Source organism: Scardinius erythrophthalmus (genome assembly GCF_964197995.2).
Source record: "Scardinius erythrophthalmus genome assembly, chromosome: 16".
Taxonomy (NCBI): domain Eukaryota; kingdom Metazoa; phylum Chordata; class Actinopteri; order Cypriniformes; family Leuciscidae; genus Scardinius; species Scardinius erythrophthalmus.
This window is the reverse complement of record NC_138236.1, coordinates 15,720,172-15,744,350: the sequence shown is the minus strand read 5'-3', so window position 1 is coordinate 15,744,350 and position 24,179 is coordinate 15,720,172. Positions and strand designations below refer to the sequence as shown.

The window sequence follows — 24,179 nt, the reverse complement described above, 5'->3', positions numbered from 1 at the left end:
CACCCGGTGGAGGGCTCCATGATGCACCCCCCAAGCCGAGGCTCGTTCTGGCACTGGCAGCGCCTGTCGGCCGTATCGTGACTCATTCCCAGGTTGTGACCCAACTCATGAGCCACCGTTGATGCCACACCTAACACACTCACAAGGTGATCCTACAGTACAGGAAACAGGTGAATACTAGAACAAGATCTAAATTATTGCATAAAGACCAAGATTAAATGACTTTAAGAAGAGACTTCTCTCACCACATTCACTCCTCCTGACCGATCCTTGGAGCACATGGAGGACTGAGACGCCATGCCGACTGTCGTCCCATCAAATGGCTCACCCCTAACATATATAAGCACATATCGCAATTCTGAATTATTTCCTTGTCTATTAATACCCGTACATACTGTGCACATATTTCTGGAAATCTCGACCTACATGATCAGCTGTGCATTGTCATGCCGCAGTCGTGGTAGTAGCTCCCTGGTCCTCCAATCCAGGAAGCGGTTTAGAGTTTCAGTGGGACTTTTATCCACTTGAATCTTGTCCTGGTCACTCCAGATCTCCAAACCCAGCAGAGCCACACGTACATTCAGCGGCCTGTAGAACTGAGACAGAGGGCCAGGCAGAGATTTAGACAGAGGCTAAGGCTATACAGGCTATATATATATATATATATAGGATACTATGTATTCTGATAAAGTTCCCTTGGCCTTTGGAATTAAAATAGCCACACATCATCACATAGCCTTCACCATACCTAGAGATTGGCATGGTTTTATTTCAGTTAGCCTAATAGCTGGTTTGATTTGCATTGAGAAATGATCTTATGGAAAGTACCCCATGCCAATCTCTAGGTATGGTGAAGGCTATGTGATGATGTGGGGCTATTTTAATCCTGGATCCATGAAGTAACTGGCCTTTAAAAATAAAAATCTTGCTGCCTCTGTGGGAATTTAACATAGGGGTGTCCTGACTTATGCACCCTGTATTTTAAGGAAGAACATTTATTTATTTACGTTACATTATTCATTCACAAAGAAAATTGGTGTCCTTAAAGGTTGGAGTTTTTCTCATTTTTTAATTAAGACATTAAGATCAATTTCCAAAAGATGATTTTTTATTCCTCTTTTTAGTCAACTTTAGCATGGGTGTGTTCACTTATGCTAAGCACTATAGTACAAAAAAGTATTTCATACATTGATTATGTATTAGTATTTCTATGTATCAGCTAATAACTCAGCACTACTTAGGAGTTAATCAAATTGGCTACATTCATTGTAAAGTTCAGACTCTAAGATTTCAAATGACACCTATTTTGGATTGATCAAGGCAGTAGTTTTGAAAAATATGATTATTCATTTTTTCGTAGCTAGGTGGCGCCCTCGGGCGGTACACTCCGTTTTAGAGAGACTACTCAGCAGCACCCGTTAAGAGTTGCTCAAAAATGGTTAGATGCATTGAAGCTTAGTTTCTAAACCTGGGTAAGGTTTAAGGGGTTAATAAATAATAATAAAGTAACACTGTTATAAGTGAAATTCGAAAAGACCACTAGCGGAAATCCTTCTATTTAGCATTTTTCTAATTAAATGTTTTTTTTTTCTTTTTCACTATAAATACTTTATGAGCAGCACTCAAGCTGGACTCCACAAGCTTGTGTAAAAGCTGAGGATCATGTTCTCCAGCATCATTTGAGAATTGAAGTGTTATAAATGGAAGCAGGCAGGGCCGGCGATTGCTATAGGCGAACTAGGCGGTTGCCTAGGGCGACAAATGTGTTGGGGGCGCGGACGCACTCTAGTGTCGCCCTTTCTACTTCCCATATTAATCATAAAATTAGAACGAAACGCGAAATAAAACATTTTTATTAAACATGATCAAAGGGCGCCCCCTCAACCACACGTTTAATTACTTGTCAACCTGATTATTAGATTGAATTTATGATTTTTGTCGACCATTTCTGGATTGGCGGGGGGCGGGAGGGTTGCGTTACGTTACGTTAGGGAAGTGCTCAGCTGCTGGCGCGTTGATCGAAAATGAAGCGGTCTAAACCTCTGGTGCACAGGGACGAAAACGGAGAAAGGAAGAATATAAAAAATAAAGCTCAGTATAGAGTAAGTCTTCTCATCTTAGCTATTAAGGTGTCCAATGAAATAAATTTGCTTAGTATTGTAGCCTACATCACCTAATATTGGACGTTTCATTGCTGTCACTAAGCTATAGTTTGCTAGCTATAGTTACTTTGAAGGTGAATAGAAATGGCAGAAACAACTGTTAATATTTTATTATTTGAGATAGAACTAAAAGAACTTAAATATTTTAATTTTGTAGTGGTACATACATGATCCATAATAGCACATTTGTTTGTAGAAGGTATAGTTAAACCAGTTTAATGGTCATAATTTGCTTAAATTAATCCAATTTGGTAAATATCCTTGAACATTCTTTGTAGAATTTGTGTATAAACAATTTACAGTTGATTCTTCAAGTCATAATTTGCTTGTTGAAGTGTTGGAGTGACTATTAGAGCATTTTTGTTTGTTCATCAATGAACATTCTTTGTAGCATTTTTGTATGTGCAATTTATTAGAGTGTATCATTAAGTAATATTTTGCTTGTTGAAGTGTTGGAGTGACTACAGGTGAAACTCGAAAAATTAGAATATTGCAAAAGTTCATTTATTTCAATTATTCAACTTATAAGGTGAAACTAATATATTATATAGACTCATTACATGCAAAGTGAGATATTTCAAGACTTTGTTATGGCTTACAGCTTATGACATATCAATTCATATCAATTCTAATTTTCTGTGATTTTGAATTTGGGGTTTTCATAAGCTGTAAGCCATAATCATCAAAATTATAACAAATAAAGGCTTGACACTTATCAATTTTCTTATTTCTTATTTTCTTATAAAGAGCGGGGGGGATGGGGGGATGGGGGGGGGGGGGGCGCAAAAACTCAATCTTGCCTAGGGCAACCAAAGGGCTAGAGCCGGCCCTGGAAGCAGGAACTTAATGTCTGTACAAAGAGTCACGTGATCAATGTCAACAAATTTGCTTACTCAATTAGTGATCTAGAAGTAGAGTAGATCTGAAACATTTCTTATTCACTTTATATCAAAAAATGTAATTGCAATTAACAATTTTACATTGTTTTTCAATTTTAAAACTTTTTGAATGTATTGGAAACTGTTTATTTCCAGGTTTACAATGAAGTGTACTGCTCTGAACGCATGCTTTGATATTTACACTACTGTTCAAAAGTTTGGGGTCAGTATGATTTTTTTTAAAGCAAAATTAATACTTTCCTTCAGCAAAGGAATATTAAATTGATCAAAAGTGACAGTAAAAAATTCATATTCTTATAAAAGATTTCAATTTCAAATAGATGCGGTTCCTTTAAACTTTCTTTTCATTAACGAATCCTGAAAAAATGTATTAGTTTCTACAATAATATTAAGCAGCACAACTGTTTTCATCATTTAATAAGACATTTTTGAGCACTAAATCAGCATATTATAATGATTTCTGATGGATCATGTGACACTGAAGACTGGAGTAATGGCTGATGAAAATTCAGCTTTTAATTTTTTTTATTCAACAAAATTAGTTTTAGCTGTATTTTTTATTTTTTTTTATCAAATTAATGTACAGTAGCCTTGGTGAGCATTAGAGACTTCTTTCAAAAACATAAAAAGATCTTACCCAACACAAACTTCTGACTGCCAAGAGTACATGTACATTTAGATTAGATATAAAACTTACCCAGTCTACTTGGTTTGCCACATCCAACATGCGGTAAATCATGGTTTTATTATTCTTCTGATAATTCATATACTGTGAGGAAGACAGAGAAAAGGAACAGAAACAGATTCAAAACTGAAGTCTTCAATATTCAGATATATGTAAGGTAAACCAATTAAGAGTAGATGTGATACAGTATATTCACCAGTAGAGGGCGCAAGTGTCTTATGACTGTGTGTGTGTGTGTGTGTGTGTGTGTGTGTGTGTGTGTGTGTGTGTGTGTGTGTGTGTGTGTGTGTGTGTGTGTGTGTGTGTGTGTGTGTGTGTTCGAAAGAGATTCCTCTACTCTCTTACCTCCTTATGATCCGCCACCAACACCAGCTCAATATATTTGGTCTCTGAAAGAATGTCTCTCTTACTCTGTCACGCAACAGCAGAAATGGATCGTGAGAACAATCAGATAAATATGCATACCTATAAATACACATATGCACACAGCTCACATGCTCACCCTGTGTGTGTGTGGGATGATCTGAATGGGAGGAATAGAGGTGTGTGACAGTCCACAGTCTCTAGACTCAGATGTTTGCGAGTTTGTCGGGTAGATCACGTGTAGCCATCCTTCCATTTCTCCACTCCCTTCCTCATCTTTTCCATGCTCTTCTTCCTCAGGATGTAGCTCAAAGCTCAGTGTGGCGTTAATGACTATCACTCCCCTGTGGAGAGAAAAAGAAGTGTCATTACTGACTAACACAGACTGAACGTGATGTTCACACACGCATCTGATACAAACATATGATAAACGTATACTCAAATTAGATGTATGGGCTATAAATACATTGCAGTTCAATAGTGACGGTCAGTGGGATTTTTATTGAAATAAATAAAAATAAATAAATGATGCATTAAATTGCCACAAAAGATTTCTATTAAAAATAAATGTTGTTTTTACTGAACTTTCTTCATCAAAGGATCCTTTTTAAAAACATATCACCGTTTATACATAAATATTAAGCAGCACAACTGTTTTCAACATTGATGATAATAATAAGAAATGTTTCTTGAGCAGCAAATCAGCATATTAGAATGATTTCTGCAGGATCATATGACACTGAAGACTGGAGTAATGATGCTGAAAATTCAGCTTTACCATCACAGGAATAAATTACACTCCAAAATGTACTAAAATAGAAAACATTTATTTGGAATTGGAATATTTCCCAATATTAGGCTACTATTTTACTGTATATCACAGTAATGCAGCCCTTTAAAAAAAAAAAAATCTTACCGACCACAAACTTTTGAACAGTAGCTTATGTGGTCAATTTGGTCATTAATATGATACTAATAATAACATCACAAAACTGATCTCAAACCCATAAACAATCTGTACTAATAATTCTGGTTAAGGTCAACAGTCAATGATAACCTGTTAAAATATACAGATTCCCTTCTCATATTTCACCCATTGCTTTCTTTCATGCTCCTTCTGTCAAACTAACAACCCCATGACCTCTGAAATATAAGCTGGTCTTACAGTTTACTAATAAATTAAGCCACAGCATTGTTTAAAGTTTAGCAATGACCATAATTCAGTAGAATCTCTCAAAGGAAGTGGTCAGTGAGGTATATGACTGGAAGAAACACATCTGTATATTTGAAAAAAGTAAAGCAAATATTACCGTAACCCAGAGCAGGAGCTGAGAGCCACGCGGGACTGAGGGAAACCTTGCACTGAACCGTGATAGTAGCAATGTGTCTGACAAAGGAACGGATAAAACGCACATTAAGTTGCTTCAATAAGAGTAACATTGCAAAAGGCGCAATGAAATAAACATGCGCTTGTGTATGAAGGACTCCACTCACCACTAGGCTCTCCTTCATGGATACCCCAGTTCCATTTGGCAGATAGTAGAATACATTAGGCGGCTTTGGCAAAAGATCTCTGCAAAAAAAAGGCCATATATTATGATTTTATCTTCATTAGCTGCTAATTAGACTCACAGGAAATTACTTACTGGTTTTTTTCCAGGTCCAGTATATACAAGCTGCTTCCCACTTGTAAACCACACTGCAATCTGTCAGGGTGACCATTCTGGAGAGAATGAGAGAGAAAGAGAGAGAGATTTCATGTTATAAAGAGATTATCTGAAGTGTATTTGTTAGATATATAACAAACTCATGTCATGAGCCTATTTATGAGTCCTACAGCTCCACCTCAGCAAATGTTACAAACAAATGATTCAGACCAGTCCAGATATGATCAAGTTTTCTTTGTGAAGGAAAACACATTTTATGTTAAACCTGCAGAACATCAGTATTTTTATTTATTTCTATAAATGTTTTGGCCCCTAAATCAGTAAGGCAAGTATCCCTTCTTTGAAAAAATATTAATTACATATAATTAATCATCATACTTAATTATGTAATTGCATTATTTATTCTTACAATAAAAGAATAACAGTGAGTATTGTGAGTGGACAAATGGACATACAAGTAGCACATGAAAATTATTTATCTAAAATGATATAATCTGTTTTATAGGTTTAACAATGTAACGTCTTCCCAAGTATCCACATACACCGTGGTTTGGAATCACTGCATCAGCACATGACCAGAAGAAAAGATGGGTTCTCTGAGAGGACAAAATAGCTTCATTATAGAGGGTGAACTGGGCTATAAACAGACTTCCCCCTCCTCCAGACTTTTTCTGTGCCTTTCTCTCATCTCACTTCCTATTCTAAGCACCTTTTCCTGCCATTCTATCACATCCCCTTGGCTCGCACATACATTCAGCAGCCTGATGAAAAAGTGAAACGCCACTCAGCTTCCTCTTATACCTCTGCTACCGTTTCCTGCTTTTCTCCAATGTGCTAATGGGAACAGCTCACTTTATTGACCACTCCTTCTCTCAGCCAATAAAATCAGGTCAATTTAAATTACATTAAATCACTGTTGGCAAGTATTTGGCTGCATCACCTACAAGCCTAAAACAATGTTGGTTGGTGTTCGGTTAGTTAAAGGGATAGTTCACTTTGAAATTAAATTTTGGTATGTTTTAGCTTACCTCAAGGGCATCCAAGATGTAGGTGTCTGTTTCCGCAGTAGTTTCAATTTTGATATTTTTAAGTCAAACCGTTCTTGTCTGTCAGTCATATAATGCAGGTCTACGGTCGGTTACCACCTCAAAGAGCATGCACAGAGAAGTCCAAATGATACAATTCCCCAATCGTAAGTACACATTGATGACCTAAGACACGAAACGAGTGGTTTATGTGAGAAATGAGCAGTATTTATATCGTTTTTACCTCTTGTAAACTTTCCGGCGCTTGCGCAGACTAAGCCAGAACGCGCGCGCACGTCACACACCAGGTAGCGCGCGCGCCCTCAGATCACTTGGACGTGGTTGTGTAGAGGTAAAAAACGATATAAATACTGTTCGTTTTCTCACACAAACCGCTCGTTTCGTGTCTTAGGCCATCAATGTGTACTTACGATGGGGAATTGTTTCATTTGGACTTCTCTGTGCATGCTCTTTGAGGTGGTGACCGACCGTAGACCTGCATTATATGACTGACAGACAAGAACGGTTTGACTTAAAAATATCAAAATTGAAACTACTGCGGAAACAAAGACACCAACATCTTGGATGCCCTTGAGGTAAGCTAAAACATACCAAAATTTAATTTCAAAATGAACTATCCCTTTAATGTTAATTTCCGTCTACATCTGATGTCAGCTGAAAAGCTGCAGAGGTGGAGGTGGAGCAAGTTATTATATTTTGATGAAAGGTTAAAGCAACAACATGGAACTTTTCCTCTGCGGTCGCCCTACAGGTTGGAAGCGGAATTGTCCATTACCGCTGTCGTAAAATGATTTACGGTTACTGTATATGAAGCATGCAGGTTTTTTTCATATGGGCAATGACAATATTATTAATCTTCCCCCTTTCATAATTTATACATGTTTAGTAGACTAAACATTTTAACTCAAACATTTGCGATTTGCATGTCGATTACAATGCTCAAATCTGAACGAGAATGATAGCGATAGCATCCTAACCATCTAAAACTACCATGTTAGAGTTTACTAGCTACCAGATTGATAATTCGCTCATCTACTAGCTGATTCATGAAGATAAATGGAGGACCAGATAGTTTCCGTAACGTAGCCAGGCAGACAACAGATTAGAAAAACTAAAGATAGTATGCAAGCAATTTACAGTTACTTACTAGTTCAACAGCATGACGGCCAAGTCAGCATCGGTCTGGTAACTCTCCTCCTCCATAAGCTAACGCCAGCGAGCAAACGCTCGACCAATATAGAGCTCGGGCGTAGACGTTATGGAATGATGCATTGTGGGTAACCGCGGCCATTTTAGAGGCAACGCAGAAGAGTTCGGAATAAAATAATAGCGTAGCCGACCGGTCTCCACCGGCACCGAGAAAGAAAGAGAAAAAGTTATGGGCCGTGACAAAAAACGTTGGCTATACCGTATACTGATAAACTTAATAATGAAGCCAAACAACGCTACTTAAAAAAAAAAAAAAAAGATTCGATCCCTATGAATAAAGTCTGGAGTAGGCTAATACCTAAGCCTCAGTTTCCCTGATATTTTCCTACCTGGTCTGTGGAGTAGCGCTTACACCTCCGATCCAGAGCCGGATTTACAATTTCCTGTGCCCTCGGCAACAACATTCACACACACATTTTAATTGTTTAATAAACAATTGGTTTTTATTTTGTCACATTTGGCTGCAAAGATGAGGTTGACGATGCTGATTGGCATTCTTCGCTGTAATGAACGCGCCAGAGAGAAATGCAAATTGCATACGGATTAACTTGCATAAGCAGAGAGCTGTCTGTTTTCTTTCGTTTTTAATTGTTTGTTTAAAAGTAGACACTTTTAGAAAAGTAGAAACTTGTTACTGGAGGCTCACTTGCAGTTCACAAATGGATGAGTGCAAGATCTACAGATCTACAAAGTAAACGCGGAGAAAACAATCGTTCGCACCGTTAACCATGCATCACACTTGTCAGATTCTGTGAGCTACGAAGCTTGTCTATGCGGGTTTGTTACACTTCAGGAGTAATTTATCATGCGTGCAATAATCCACTGTTTTCGTCCGGTAGTATACTGACGACCAGCGGCGACCCAAGCCATTCGACGCAAATAGGGAAAACTAATATGATTTATGAGGCGTTTGCCCTGTCGATCATGAGACTGATTACAGCAGTTCACAATACAGCAATACTGAACCATTTTCCAAAAAATAACCTAAATTAATGACCAAATGATCAACGTTACCTACTGCCTACTATACGCTACTATACAGTACAATCTACTTCCGTACCGTGATTCCCACAATGCATTGCGGCGTGACGCAACGATCCCGAGCTCTATTGATCCTCGTCCTGACTTTCAGTTTATTACTCTCCCTTTTCCTCTTCCGACTCTACTCCGACAAAACCTTGGACTTCTTACGTTTCGCTGCTGCTTCAGCCATGACGAAAACAGACGTACGAAAACAAACGCGCTGGTTGGCCACATTTGAGGAAGTGGTGGGCAAAGTGACGTATGCCGTAAAGCAGTCGAATTTTGTAGTTCTTTTTGAGCTCTGGTTACTACTCGCACCCCGAAGTTACATAGTGCCAGTAAAAGCGATACAGACCCCGTCAGGCTCTGGCAGACGTCTCATTCAACCTATTGTAAGTCGATGTACTATCACAAGGGTCTTGGAAATATATTATGAAGGTTGAAAAGTTACATGTTGTTGCTTTAAGACGACAGACATTTTCTTATATAATGGACTAAGGAATTATGCACAAAAAGACCAGGAATGTGTATTAAATAAGTAAATTGCGATAGTTTTGATTTCCTGTCTCAAGTACTAGACAGTTTTGTCAAATCCTGGATAATCATAAGATAAAATGTGAAACCTCTTAAAGGGGTCATATAATGGTACATGAACTTTTACAAGTTGATTGTACTGAAATGTGTGTTGGCAGTGCCTGTACACAACCATCATAAAATTATAAAAATCCATCCAGTGTTTTTTTTTTAAATCTTCTTTTATGTTTCCCCCCAACTCAAATCAAGCCGTTCCATTATGTGACATCAGAAAATCAATGCCCCTCCCACGATTGTTGATTGACAGTAGTTTCAACACAGCCCCACCCTCGCTCGTGAGCGAGCTGTCAATCATAGCCCTCCTGGCGCGGCATTGTTGATAGCTGGAGCACTGAGCAGAATGGCGTCTAAGCGATTGTGGTGTTCTGTTCTTGGGTGTAATAACGAACACAGCAGTCATATTGATGTTCTTAAATAAGAACCGCTGAAGATGCATTGGCTGAGTTTGTTTTCGAAGGCAATATTCCCCACGATCAACGTCAATGCTTTCATGTTTGCGCGAATCATTTCACAGACCAGACTGCTTTACAAACGAGGTCAGTATAAAGCTGGTTTGCTAAGAAGCTGCTCCTGAAAAAAGGATCGGTACCAACTATTCGTGTTCCTGCTGCACCTCCAGAAGAACTGAAGTGAGTGTAACGTTTTATTAAGCTTTATATTAATCTTTATATTAATATTTGCAAATTGCTTGCTGCACGCTTCACAATGAATGCAGCTATTTTTACACTCAGGGTACATTACGGCATGTTTTCTATGTACGCGTTATGGTTAATGTGTTACAAACGGTGTACGCACAGAACAGAGGGGCGGGGTGAGCAAAGCTCATTATCATTTAAAGACACATGCACTTAAACGGCGTGCTGAAAACAGAGCTGTTTTTGACCAGGTAAAATTAGTGTTTTCTTACAATACTAATGAGAATTTTTAATTAAAGTATATTACAAACTTTTAATTTAGACCCTAAAGAATCATATTAACTTGTACAAAAATGCCATTATATGACCCCTTTAAAGCTCTCTCAGATCTCATCCAACCTCTTAAAAAAAAAGCCCTATAAAGATAGGGGTGAATTCAGGTTGATTGGGATACTTTTTGCCATTGAGCTTTACCCCTACTGTGGAGTTTGGTTCATCAAAAGGTCTTGAGACTGACATCACAAGAGCACCCCTCTTTTTCCCACATCTAGTCATTTACCAAGCTGCACAACACACCCATACATACACACACTTTTTTCCAGGATCGAACCTCTGGGCTATTCACAAAAACTGAAGCCTACATTCAACCATCAGATACTGTTCCAGCATTGTTCAGATTTCCTTCATAACCATAGACGTCTATTGTAGGCTATATGTTTATTACTATCAGATGGTTCTGGCGAGCACTTTCACTATGAACTCCTGGGAACAGACTGCAATTCACTGGGAATGGGTGGATCGCTTGTCTCTGAACAACCATGGGCAAGTCAAACTAGTGTCTGAGGCAAAGATGAAAAAGAGTGTATGCATGCATGGTCGCTGCCAGGACCCACAAAACTAGGCATTTTGATTTTTTCAGGGAGACATTGTTTATTTACATTGACAAATTATTTATATAAAGATATAATGCATTGCAATGAGCATTATGAAAAGCCTACCTTTATAATGCATTATGCATAAAGGCTTCAAGTAGTGTTACCGAATATTTGACTCAGAATTAAAATTTCTGTTGTTATTATTGTTATGATGTACTCTCCTTTATGTCACTCCAATCTCATGTGACCTTTCTTTACTAAAACAAATTAGATATTTAGACTGTAGACCCTTTTACATACAATTACAATGAATGAGAAGTCAGGTTCTCTTACGAGAGGTTCTCTCGTATTGCGTAGTTGCTTACGCTACGGGAAAGCCTTTCTTTCTCGAGATACTGAAGCCAAAAATTATCCTTAATTTTTATAATCTTGTCAACGCAGTGCGGCAGCCTGCAGACCTAGGGCAAGCTTACTAGCGTGCCCATTGGCTGCCCTGCGGCAACTGCAGCAGCCTACCGCTGAGCCCTTGGCGTGACGTCACGACCAATGAGCGCGCTTGGCGCGCTTAATGCGTCACAGCCCGCGAAAAGGGGTGTGGCTTAGCGTATATAAACAGGGCTCGGAGGCTGCTTCTCTGATTTCTGTCTTTTCAGCGAAGCTCTACGCATCGCTGCTCTCTGAGGAAGCCGCCGTCGAATCAAGCGACCAGCACGCCGAGGATCTCAGCCTGAGGACGCCGGCCGCCTTCGCCGCCTTCAGCTTTCCCTGCCTGCTTCGCTATCCGGCGAATATATCCTTTTACTGCTCTGTGTTGTATGTGTTTGTGTGTTCGCCCCGCGACACACTTTGCATCTAAAAGAGCGCGAGGCGTTGTTGCAAATGCCTCGCTCATCCTGTGGCTCGTGCAGAGCCGCGCTCAGCGACGGAGACCGCCACGTGATCTGCGCTCTCTGCCTGGGTTTCGACCACGCAGCCCGCGCCCTTCACGGGCGGCTGCGAACAGTGTGAGGACTTGCCGATGTCGACCCTGCGGGCTCGACTCGCCATGTTTCACGATCCTCCACCTTCTCCGGCTGCCTCTTCCGGGCCGCGTAAGAAAAAACGCCGCTCTCAAAGGCCTTCCGAGCCGGTGGTTATAGCTGAGCGCTCGCCGGAGCCCCTCCCGCGAGCCTCGCTCTCTCCTTCTCCCCGCCCTTCACCGACGCGCAGCGGCCGGCCTCTGCCCGCACTGCCGTCGCCTCAGGGGATGAAGCAGACCAGCTGGTTACTCCCCTCTGTCAAGCCGCGCAAACGGCGCCGCTCACAAGGGATGTCAGAACGGACGGTCACGGGCTATAGCTTCCTTTACGTTACAAGGAAGCTACCCCCCCCGGATGACGCACGCCCTCTCCCCCTCTGTTCGAGCCGCGCAAGGCGCCGCTCACAAGGGATGTCAGAAGTAGACGGTCACGGGCTGGCTTCCTTTACGTTATAAGAAAGCTACCCCGCGTCTCGGTCGCGCGCGTCACTCTCCGGCCACCTCCGTTTCTCACACATTTCTCAGTCCCCTCCTAGCTCAGGCGACTAGAAATATCTATATTGCAGTAAACGAGCCTGTTATACACGCACGCCTGCAAACAAACGATGTCACAGCACATAATGACATCTTCCCGCTCTCTCTCCCTTTGTTCGAGCCGCGCAACTGCGCCGTTCTCAAGGGATATCAGAGCGGACGTCACGAGCACCGGCGAAAGGAGGAAGAGAGAGTGTTTACGTCCCGCTTAGGCCGGACTCCCTCCAATCCTCGCATATTTCTCAGTCCCCTCTAAGTTCAGGCGGCTGGAAATACTATTATTGCAGTAAACGAACCTGTTGTAATACACGCGCGCCTGCAAACAAACGCTCGGTCATATGCTCGCACTGACTGGAAGCTCATGTGTGCCCCTGTGGCTCAGTGGCAGAACATTAGACTTCCGCACCAGAGACCCGTGTTCGAATCCGGCTCTGGCAGCAGAAAAACTTTTTTCTGCTTGCTTCTCTCGAGCTCGCGGCCAGCTTTCTTACTTACAGAAAGCAAACCCGCATCTCACGGGATACAGATTTCTCAGTCCCCTCTAAGTTCAGGCGGCTGGAAATACTAATAGTGCAGTAAACGGGCCTGTTTTAATACACGCGCGCCTGCAAACAAACGCCGAAACGAAACACGACGCTCGGACATATGCTTGCACTGACCGGAAGCTCATGTGTGCCCCTGTGGCTCAGTGGCAGAACATTAGGCTTCCGCACCAGAGACCCGTGTTCGAATCCGGCTCTGGCAGCAGAAAAAAAAAAAAAAAAAAACTTTTTTCTGCTTGCTTCTCCGAGCTCGCGGCCAGCTTTCTTACATACAGAAAGCAAACCCGCATCTCAAGGGATACATATTTCTCAGTCCCCTCTAAGTTAGGCGGCTGGAAATACTAATGCTGCAGTAAACGGGCCTGTTTTAATACACGCGCGCCTGCAAACAAACGCCGAAACACGACGCTCGGTCATATGCTCGCACCAACTGGAAGCTCATGTGTGCCCCTGTGGCTCAGTGGCAGAATTTTACTGGAGAACCGTGTTCAAATCCGGCTCTGGCGGCAGAAAATATTTTTTCTGCTGTCTTCTCCGAGCTCGCGGCCAGCTTTCTTACATACAGAAAGCAAACCTGCATCTCACAGGATGGTGCTTGAGTATTTATGAGCGTCTAAACATATGAGCCATCAAAGCATTTGCTCTATAACGCCGATGGTGTTACAAGTGTAGAAAATGTGCCCACTCCCATGTGCTCACTGCTACACACAAACACGGTCCCCATGGTAACGCGTTCAGAGCGCTCTCTCATAAAGCGGTCACACGCCGCTCGAGTAATAAGTGTAGTAAATGTGCCCACAACTCTGTGCTCACATCTACCTGTAACTCGCTCTGCCACTCGGTTACCCCGGGCAACAGCGGCTCAAGCCGAGGGTGTTATAAGTGTAGAAAATGTGCCCACTCCCATGTGCTCACTGCTTCACACAAACATGGTCCCCATGGTAACGCGCATAGAGCGCTCTCTCATAAAGCGGACACAAGCCGCTCGAGTACTAAGTGTAGTAAATGTGCCCACAACTTTGTGCTCACACCTACCCGCTGCTCGCTCTGCCATTCAGTTACCTCGGGTCGCACACCCTCTAAGCTCCCAAACTCTGGCCGTGTCATAAGTGTAAACTCTGCGCCCGCTCAGGTGCACGCGCACTCACTTTTAGACATTACAATCCCCACGCCGCTTTCGCGCCAGGGGTGTTTGTCAGCAAATCGCGCTCCATCCTCTGGGACCGAGCTACCGAACGCTGTACAGCCGGCCAATACTGTTTACCAGCCCCCGTGTTCGAGCACCAGCGGCGCGCACGCCGCTCCATCCTCTCTGATACAGGTTCCCCAATCCCGCGCAGCGCGGCGATCTGAACCCAGAGACCATTCGACCCCTAGCTATGCATGCGGAAGCATGGGAAGCTATTCAGGGCGCGTCAGAATGGGTGCTGAGTACTATAAAACACGGCTATTCGCTTCAATTCGCTCGTCGCCCTCCGCGCTTTCTAGCACAGACGGAGACGAAAGTGAGTTCAGAAGCTGCGCACCTGCTTCAAGCCGAAATAGCGAAGCTACTGCGCAAAAGGGCTATAGAACAGGTTCATCCTTCTCTAAGCGAGTCGAGCCTTTACAGCCGCTACTTCCTCGTACCCAAGAAGGACGGAGCGTTAAGACCTATTTTAGATCTGAGACATCTGAACAAAGCCCTCATGAGACGGCCGTTCAAAATGATCACAACCAGAAAATCCTCGCGCAGATTTGCCCAGGAGACTGGTTTATCTCTCTCGATCTAAAAGACGCATATTTTCAGATCCAGATAACTCCCCGTCACAGGCCATTCTTGAGATTCGCCTTCAACGGTCGAGTATATCAGTACACAATCCTGCCCTTCGGCCTGTCTTTGGCACCCCGTACATTACGAAATGCATGGACACGGCTCTCGCTCCCCTGAGAAAACAGGGAATGCGAATACTGAATTATCTGGACGATTGGCTTATTCTAGCGCTGTCAGAGACGGAACTTGTGTCTCACGGAACAGCGCTTCTCAGCCATCTGGAGGAGCTGGGTCTCTCGGTCACTGGACCAAGAGCTCGCTATCGCCCCGTCAGTCAATTTCCTTCTTGGAATAGAACTGGACTCGGTGGCTATGACGGCCAGACTGTCGGAGCAGCGCGCGCGCCGCATCCGCCTCCTCGCCGCATCCCTCCAAATAGGCAGCCGGGTTCCGCTGAGGACATTCCAGCGTATCCTGGGGCATATGGCCTCAGCTGCAGCAGTGCTCCAGCTGGGCTTACTGCGCATGCGCCCGCTTCAACGCTGGCTGAAAGCGCGCGTGCCCCACCGAGCCTGGGCGGCCGGCGGCTTGCGAGTCAGAGTGAATCAGAGCTGCTTTTCAGCCCTGCAGCCCTGGCTGGCAGCCGAATGGTATCACACAGGAGTGACTATGGGAGTGATTTCACACCGGAAAGTTGTCTCGACAGACGCTTCCAACCTAGATTGGGGAGCGCTCTTCGAAGGCAGACCGGTCTATGGCCGCTGGTCAGACCAGGAGAATCTCCTACACATAAACTGTCTAGAGATGCTCGCGGTCGAGAAAGCTCTCAAACACTTCCTCCCATTCCTCCACGGTCACCATGTTCTAGTCCGCACGGACAATACATTGGTAGTGGCCTATGTGAATCGCCAGGGCGGTGTCAGATCAGACGCTCTGCACCCTGGCGGAACGCCTCCTCGTGTGGGCTCAGCACTCTCTGCGCTCGCTGAGAGAGCCGCGCATGTGCCTGGCCACCTGAACGAGGGCCCCGACAGACTGTCCAGGGACAGCGTTCCCCCTGGGGAGTGGTCTCAACACCCCCAAACAGTCCAGTCACTGTGGCGCCGTTTCGGCAAAGCGAAAGTCGACCTTTTTGCGTCAAAAGACAACGCTCATTGCCCAGAGTTCTTCTCGAAGAACGAGGACACGCTGGCCCAGACCCGGCCCAGCGGCCCGCTGTATGCTTTTCCCCCGGTCTCTCTGCTGCCTCAGGTCATCAAGAGAATCAGGGAAGCGCGCCACACAGTGCTCCTCTTAGCCCCATACTGGGAGAACCAAGCTTGGTTCCCGGATCTAATACAGCTGGCAGACTCAGCCCCCTGGCCGATACCGGTGAAGAGAGACCTTTTCTCTCAAGCCCGCGGCTCGATATGGCATCCCCATCCAGAGCGCTGTCTCTGCATGCGTGGAGCCTCAACGATTACACGCTGATCTGCCAGACGGGGTCATGAACACGATCATACAATCTAGAGCCCCCTCTACGAGGCGGCTCTACATGTCGAAATGGTCAGTGTTTAACAGATGGTGCACTGCTAAGGGGCTCGATCCACAGACATGTGGGGTATCGCGAGTACTGTGTTCCTTCAAGAGTTACTGGACGCGGGCAGGTCCCCCTCCACGCTCAAAGTCTATGTCACGGCCATTTCAGCGCTCTCTGTTCAGAGCTGGGCCGCGCATTAGGAAGGAACGAGTTCGTCATCCGCTTCCTTAGAGGAGCCAGGAGGATGAACCCCCCGCGACCCCCCTCGGTTCCTATGTGGGATCTTTCACTGGTCTTGGAGGCCCTGAAAGCGCATCCCTTCGAACCCTTGGAAACTGTGGATATGAAATACCTCACGCTCAAAACCGTTTTTCTGATAGCACTGTCTTCAGTCAAACGAGTGGTGGAACAGCTCTTTGTTTCGTTTGGCGGGCGCACCAAGGGTCTCGCCGCCTCGAAACACAGCCTGTCCAGATGGATAGTGGACGCTATTGCTGCTGCTTATGCGTCTAAAGACCTGCAGTGCCCATTGGGCATTCAAGCTCACTCCACCAGAGGCATGGCCTCGTCGTGGGCGTGGTCCAGCGGGATTCCCATTCATGACATTTGTGCAGCGGCAGGCTGGGCCTCCCCCTCCACATTTGTTAGGTTTTACAACCTGGATGTTCCCGCCTTGCAGGCGAAAGTGTTATCAGTCTAAGTCTCGCGTATGCCAGCCCACTATCTGTGCGCGGGCTACGTTGTGTGATTTAGCTCTACTGGTTGAGCTGCACTATGCAGGGAATTGTCAGTTCGGACCGGCCGTGCCGCTCCTAACCCCCTAGTGTGTGCTTATGTACGGCGCTAGCCCTCTTCGGGCCGCCCGGCTCTCTGCTATCACGTTCCCCGGGCTCTCCCTGGGACTCATTCAGTGGATGCTGGGCGCGCACGGCGTTGACAAGGGCGTTCCCGTAGCGTAAGCAACTACGCAATACGAGAGAACCTCTCGTAAGAGAACGTTTCGGTTACTCACGTAACCTCTGTTCTCTCTAGAAGAGGGAACGAGTATTGCGTAGCCCGCCGTGCTCGCACCACGAGCTCATTTCGCTTCATGCGACAGAAACCAGAGAAGCAGCCTCCGAGCCCTGTTTATATACGCTAAGCCACACCCCTTTTCGCGGGCTGTGACGCATTAAGCGCGCCAAGCGCGCTCATTGGTCGTGACGTCACGCCAAGGGCTCAGCGGTAGGCTGCTGCAGTTGCCGCAGGGCAGCCAATGGGCACGCTAGTAAGCTTGCCCTAGGTCTGCAGGCTGCCGCACTGCGTTGACAAGATTATAAAAATTAAGGATAATTTTTGGCTTCAGTATCTCGAGAAAGAAAGGCTTTCCCGTAGCGTAAGCAACTACGCAATACTCGTTCCCTCTTCTAGAGAGAACAGAGGTTACGTGAGTAACCGAAACGTTTTCAAGCTTAAAAAAAAGACATATTAAGCACCATATTAAGTCTTTGTGTGAGGAACATGAAAAACTTGTTACTGAAAATCTTGATATCTGCCCTAGCTCTTTCTGATATGTTCACGAGAAAAGACTAATTTGTGAACGAATTATTCTTTTGAGTCAAATATTTTAATAAAACCAGTATGAATGATCTGTTTACTGATCTAGATATTCAAAAGACTTGGAAAATACAATTTCAGGACCAGTTTTTTGATACTGTTATGGTGCTTTTTGAAGCTTTAAACCATCCGTCCTCTTGAGCCATTTGTGTTCTCCAGAAGAAACAAAATCACAGTGAATCTTCTTTTTTCTTCTTTCTTTTTGGTGAACTATCCCTTTAACCACTCCATCCCTGAATACCCATATCTGCTTCTCTCTTTCCCCTTTCTCTCTCTGCCTCATCTGTTCTCCTGTTTCCTCTTTTTCCCTCTATTCTGTTATTGCCTTCTGCTCTGGCCTCTCTTATAAGCGTCTCTTTCTGTCTGAGGTAATGTCCCTGAGCACAAGCAGTATGCAGCGCGATGACCTCAGCAGCAGATGAATGCTGGGTGGGGTACTTTTACTGAGGCTAGCTGAGGGTGGAGGAAAAAAAAAGAGTGCGTAAGGGAAGGGGAGAATGGGTGGAGGATGAGGATTGTGCCAGATATCACTGTTTGCATGGGCCTTAACTGCTCATATGGTTATAATTATTCATTTCTAGATGTTTCTACAATTATTCTAATGATAAGTGTGTTAATTTAATTGATTTATCCTTTATTTTTTGCATATCTTTAACTACAGCATTAGTTCTTGGATCATGGAGTCGCACATGATAAAATGAAAGATGTGCAGTTGAGTAAGTCAGTCAGATTAATTATGAAACTGATACAGCTGATTTGTAAGTGTTGGTGATTTGGCTCATAAGAGGCTCATCATTCTCTCATAAGAATTCACTGGTCGTGCTGTATATTTTTGACTCTCTGAAATGTAACGACTCACAGAGGCGGACTTACCATTAGGCAATGGTAATGGCCTTGGGCCTTCAAAAGCCAAGGGACCCACTAAAAATGCTTTTTTGTATATGAGATGAGAGTTTAGCAAGGACGCATAAGCGGTTTGTTATCACAACAATCGTCTGCTTGTAGCAAATTAAAATATCATGCATCTGAAGCAATAACTAAATATTAAGCAACTGCACAGGTGTGAAAATTATGATATGGCAAGTCTAAGCCAAACCCCACCACTCAAGACAATTCCATGTATGATTTCACCATAGCCTACTCTTGCTATTTCAGGGTCTAAAACAAGAATAACACAGTAATTGGCCTTCACTTATCACACCAGTATGTTTCTGACTTTCTGAAAGGGCTGAAAGAAAGGGTTCATAAAAGTAATTTGCTCGAGAATCAGTCTTCACTGGTAGCAATGCATGTTTCACACCACAAAGTAGTGGAGAGAACACTTTCAGAGTCACTTTCAATCATTTTGTATCAGTACATTTTTAATTGAACCTGGTCCCTAACCTTAGTAGCCACCATTTTTCATTGTGTGTGAATGTAAATAAAGCTGCATTAAAATGTGAGTAGAATGTATTAGAGATAGAACGATATGTAACCCTGGACCACAAAACCAGTCACATGGGTCAATTTTTTGAAATTGAGATTTATACATCACATGAAAGCTGAATAAATAAGCTTTCCATTGATGTATGGTTTGTTAGGATAGGACAATATTTGGCCCGAGATACAATTATTTAAAAATCTGGAATCTGAGGGTGCAAAAAAATCAAAACATTGAGAAAATCTCCTTTAAAGTTGTCCATTTATGTTCGAGATTGTGCTGAATTCACTCACAAAAATAAATGTTTTATATATTTACGGTAGGAAATTTACAAAATATCTTCATGGAACATGATCTTTACTTAATATCCAAATGATTTTTGGCATAAAAGAAAAATCGATAATTTTGACCCATACAATGTACTGTTGGATATTGCCACAAATATACCCGTGCGACTTGTGACTGGTTTTGTGATCCAGGGTCACATATATCACTGTATAAAAACTCTTTCCAATTGCTGTACTGATTTAGATGAGCTTCAGTTAGTGGGTGGTGGATGGTTTGAGGACACCGATTATAATCAACAGACTGTATTCATAAAAATGCACACACACCCAAGCCATCACCCGCCTTTCCTCTTGATGGGAAAACATGCTAAAAACAGACCATCGTTGCCTCGGTTTCTGCGATTCAGCCAGGCACAGAGGAGCTGCTTTACTGTGCATGACAAAATAAATGAATCAGCTTGTAACCCAGGGATCATTTCTTATATCATCACACTGTTGAGAGAAGTGACAAAGAGAATAAAAATAATGAGAGAGCGAATGAGTAATTAAAGGTTAGGAGAGGGGGATGGGTTTGGTGTCCATATCTGTCCTGGAGGATGAATGTAGGTGTGTTGACACATTCAGTTGGAAACTTCCTGACATAAAGTATGATCTGAGAGGAGAGGAACTAGAGGCAACATTATGGGGACGGACATTTCCTGTGCAGCTGAGAGCAACTGAAGTCATGTCCTGCTGAATTCCCCCACTCCTCAGTCCACACACACACGTTGTATTACCAGTTCCAGTAACAAGGAATGTTATCCACACAGGCATGAATTATGATGTGATGTTAGTCAATTTAACATGCTATTTTAGAGTGATTAATTATTAATTAGACGGAGCAAAAACCTACCTGTAAAACTTCAGTCAGGCTTCTCCTAACTCCATCCACCACAGCAAATGGCCTTGTCTTCACTAGAGGCTTTAGCTCTCTCTGACTTGTGACTGTAGAAAGAGATAAACTTTAGTTCATAAACTTCCTATTTTCCTATGAAACGTCACCCACATGTGCAAAAATATGTCAATTTTCCTGGTAAATTTAAAATCGCTTTTCGCATCTAAAGTATTTAGTATATAATGTTTTATTGTTCATCAGTTAGAAAAAGATTGTTCTGAAAGTGATTCCAACCATGTTGTTCATTTGTTATTACCATTATCATTATAAACTGTGGACTTTTCTATTCTCACAGCATTAGAATGATTATTAAAACTTATAGTCTTTAACTATTCATCCTTTATAAAAGAAATCTGATTTTATATATTTATCGTGATAGCTAAAAATGATATGATCAATAAGTTATGACAACAAATGTTTTACATTGCTTTAACTCATCAAAATAATTTAAGCAATTTTCAACTTTATGTTATACAAGATTCGATTATTTTTTGTTTAATTATGTAATTTAAGTTGAAATTGATTGTTGACGTCCAAGTTGATTGTACTTAAAAATTGAAGGCAGCAACATTTTTTTTTAGTGTGACAATTTCAAAAGCTTGTTTCCCCTGCAAATTAATTTCATATTGTTTACTGAAAATAAGTCAAAATGACAGGTGGTTCAATTTGTTAAACAGAGAAAAGTGTTTTGATTTTTGTCAATGCAACCCAAATACTTAGTTATTCATTTGGCTAACATTGCCCATAGTTATTTTTCTTTTCTTTTTTCAGACCTGTAATATTGTTCCATCTGTCTTTCAGTCGTATAACAATCCACCATTTTATTTGTATTCTTTTGCAAAGTTGTGTTGATGAGATTTGTGTGGTGTTTTTTTAGTTATAATCAGATTCAGAACGTTTTTCCTCAAATGCGCAGGTTTCCTAAAAGGAACACACTGTGAGCGAGTAAAAGAGTGAGCTGTGTTTTGAGGGCAGCTGTTGTTTAGTCAGTGACTGACAGCTGTGCTGGAACACACATTTACAGCACTGGTTTGCATGGCCTCTAAACTCCATCAGAAGCATACGGTCAATCTGCCTCAGAAAGCTACGAGCCAAAAATGACCAAACTTGCTGAAACAACATTTCTAGGATTCTCAACAAACTGTTCAAATGATTTGGAAACAAGTCAGAATTGGAAATCCTGAAGAATGAGCAAGTATTTTGGATGTGAATGGCTTTTATAGAATGAGCTTCCTCTCCAGCAGTCCAGATTGAAGTTGCAATTATTTTCAAGAATCAACAGTCCTACATCATACTCTAAACAGTTTACAAACATTGAGTCTATGATTAGGTGGGTAAATGACAGTATGCTGAGCAGGCTCTTAAATAACAGAGCCTGTGACTTATCTAGACTAACTAAAATAGCTGAGCTGTCCTCTGTGTTTCTCTAAGTAGACTGATGGGTCAAACACTAGAGCATGGCACTAACAACACCAAATTCATGCACTGAATCCCATAAAACGGAATGCAAGTCACGTGTAAAAGCGTCTATATTATGTAAATCTTTCTTTCTTCATGTTTCTTCACCCTCTGTACTTTTAACAATAGTGAATAAACTGAAAGTATAGCCTGCTAAGATCAGTGTGAAGAATATTAATAATTTAAAGATCCTTTTGTGTAAATGTTTGATCAATTATAAATTGAAACTAGCATAAACAGCTAAACACATCAAATCCACAACACCATTTGAAATGGGCTTTTTTTTTTTTTTTTTTTTTCTCCTGAACTTCATATGAGACTGTTAATGTTAGTGACATGTAAATGACTGGACACATTGTAACGATGACACACTCGGTGTGCAATACAAACATAGAATAGAGCGCAATCTGTGCATCACAAAAGCCTCTAAATAAACCATTAACTGCTTGGACGCAATTTTTGATGCAACATTTCTTCAGTTCAATATTTAAAGCGGAGTAGCTATTCCATACCACTGTGAGAGGAGTGAGTTATCCGCGTGTCCTGCTGCAGTGTGAAACTGCTGTCATCCTTGTTTAGGGTCAGAGTGAGGGACCCCCTAAACATCATGAGAGGGTTGCCTTCAAACATAAGAAGAGTGACGAGAGTTCGCCAAAAACATCTAAACAACTGATGGTGGTGCTTCATGGTCCAGTGACGCACTGATTGGTCTCTTCTTTGAATTCAAGTGGAGTAGCGGATCGACTCAGTTCTTAAAAACAGCACGCTAATCACGTTAAGACGGCCAGCAGCCAGAGGATCCGTCACACGTGAACGAGCACCTGGCCATTCACCTGCTGGACGCCGAACTGCAGTCCGTTCTCAAAGCGTGTTCCCGGCCCAGTGTGGGTTCTGTCAGGGGCAGCCGAAATCCTGCTGAAAACATCAGTTCTGTCCTAGCAATAATAATGGCTTCTCTATTTTGCTCGTTTAGTTTTGAGATCAGCGGAATCGTCTGTAACCGTGTAGAATAAGCTTTCTCTATGAGAAGGATCGCATAGTGCGCAGTCCGTCCGCTTGCCCGCCCGTGTTAAACTGAGGCAGTATAATCGCATTTCTCAGTGTGACCAACCAGATAGGATTTCCTCAGTCACGTTAACTCTTTGCTGTCCGGGCAGGGTGATTATACGCATAGGTTCCTCAACAGCTGGTATAATGAAAGATCCTATAAAGGGCGTAGCCTATTATTTAACCATATAAATTAAAACAGGGGGTGGGGGGTGTAATAAAGGAAGTCAAAGCAGGATTGGGAGGGATTAAAAATATGTAAGACTATATATTAATTTTACATTTTGAGTTTTCAAAAAAAATTACCGCAAAAGTTTAATTGCAAGTTGTCAGAGCGCTCGTGCCTCGTGTAAAGAAATCGCCTTAAGTAACCATAGCAACAGTGTGCCGCTAGAGCTCTTCTGTTAAGACCATAGACTACTGTAAACAAAAAAACAAACAAACAAAATATAAGGTGAAGACCTGTCGGGAACAGTAGGCTCTATGAACAAAACAAAACACAGTAACTCTACTACTTATTCAAAACGTTGGGCCTATTTGGTGCCCCGGAAAACCCATTGGGCGAGACTAGATTACGAAAATTAAGTTACAACAAAAATATTTTTTATTGAAAACGTTGACAGCGGCGTCCGAAATCACATACTGTCTGAGTACACTTGATAAACTGCTTACTTTACATCCGTTAAACAGTATTCGTTAAAAAAATGTATAGGCATCTATTGGATCATGTGCACTCAAAAATCTAGGTAGAATTACCATCCGGGTATTTCTCACATAGCCTACTATTTAATTAATAAAATTAATCACGTGTATATCAAAAAGTATATCACGTGTGCTCCTTTTCTTATGGTTTCCAATAATCTATAGCCTATAAATGACCAGTGTATAGTGTTTCAAACATGGTCAAGCAGGG

The 24,179-nt window shown here is 42.6% G+C and overlaps 1 protein-coding gene across 5 annotated transcripts in view; it reads right to left on the bottom strand.

Annotated features, from left to right (window-relative positions):
• adam15 (ADAM metallopeptidase domain 15) overlaps positions 1 to 23,323 on the bottom strand; it is a 41,099-nt gene extending 17,776 nt beyond the window's left edge. For 4 of the 5 annotated variants that reach the window (XM_081388707.1, XM_081388709.1, XM_081388708.1 and 1 more), the window contains exons 1-11: positions 22,732 to 23,323; positions 20,720 to 20,811; positions 5,756 to 5,832; positions 5,604 to 5,682; positions 5,420 to 5,496; positions 4,249 to 4,453; positions 4,092 to 4,157; positions 3,759 to 3,830; positions 427 to 596; positions 246 to 330; positions 4 to 152 (exon numbers count right to left, since the gene is read on the bottom strand). In XM_081388707.1, coding sequence (XP_081244833.1) covers positions 4 to 152; positions 246 to 330; positions 427 to 596; positions 3,759 to 3,830; positions 4,092 to 4,157; positions 4,249 to 4,453; positions 5,420 to 5,496; positions 5,604 to 5,682; positions 5,756 to 5,832; positions 20,720 to 20,811; positions 22,732 to 22,906 — 1,247 coding nt within the window. In that variant the 5' untranslated portion in view covers positions 22,907 to 23,323. Of the gene's footprint in view, positions 1 to 3; positions 153 to 245; positions 331 to 426; positions 597 to 3,758; positions 3,831 to 4,091; positions 4,158 to 4,248; positions 4,454 to 5,419; positions 5,497 to 5,603; positions 5,683 to 5,755; positions 5,833 to 7,969; positions 8,031 to 20,719; positions 20,812 to 22,731 lie in introns of those variants that run through there. The other variant, XM_081388711.1, reaches the window with a different exon arrangement.
• Positions 23,324 to 24,179: the final 856 nt, after the last annotated feature.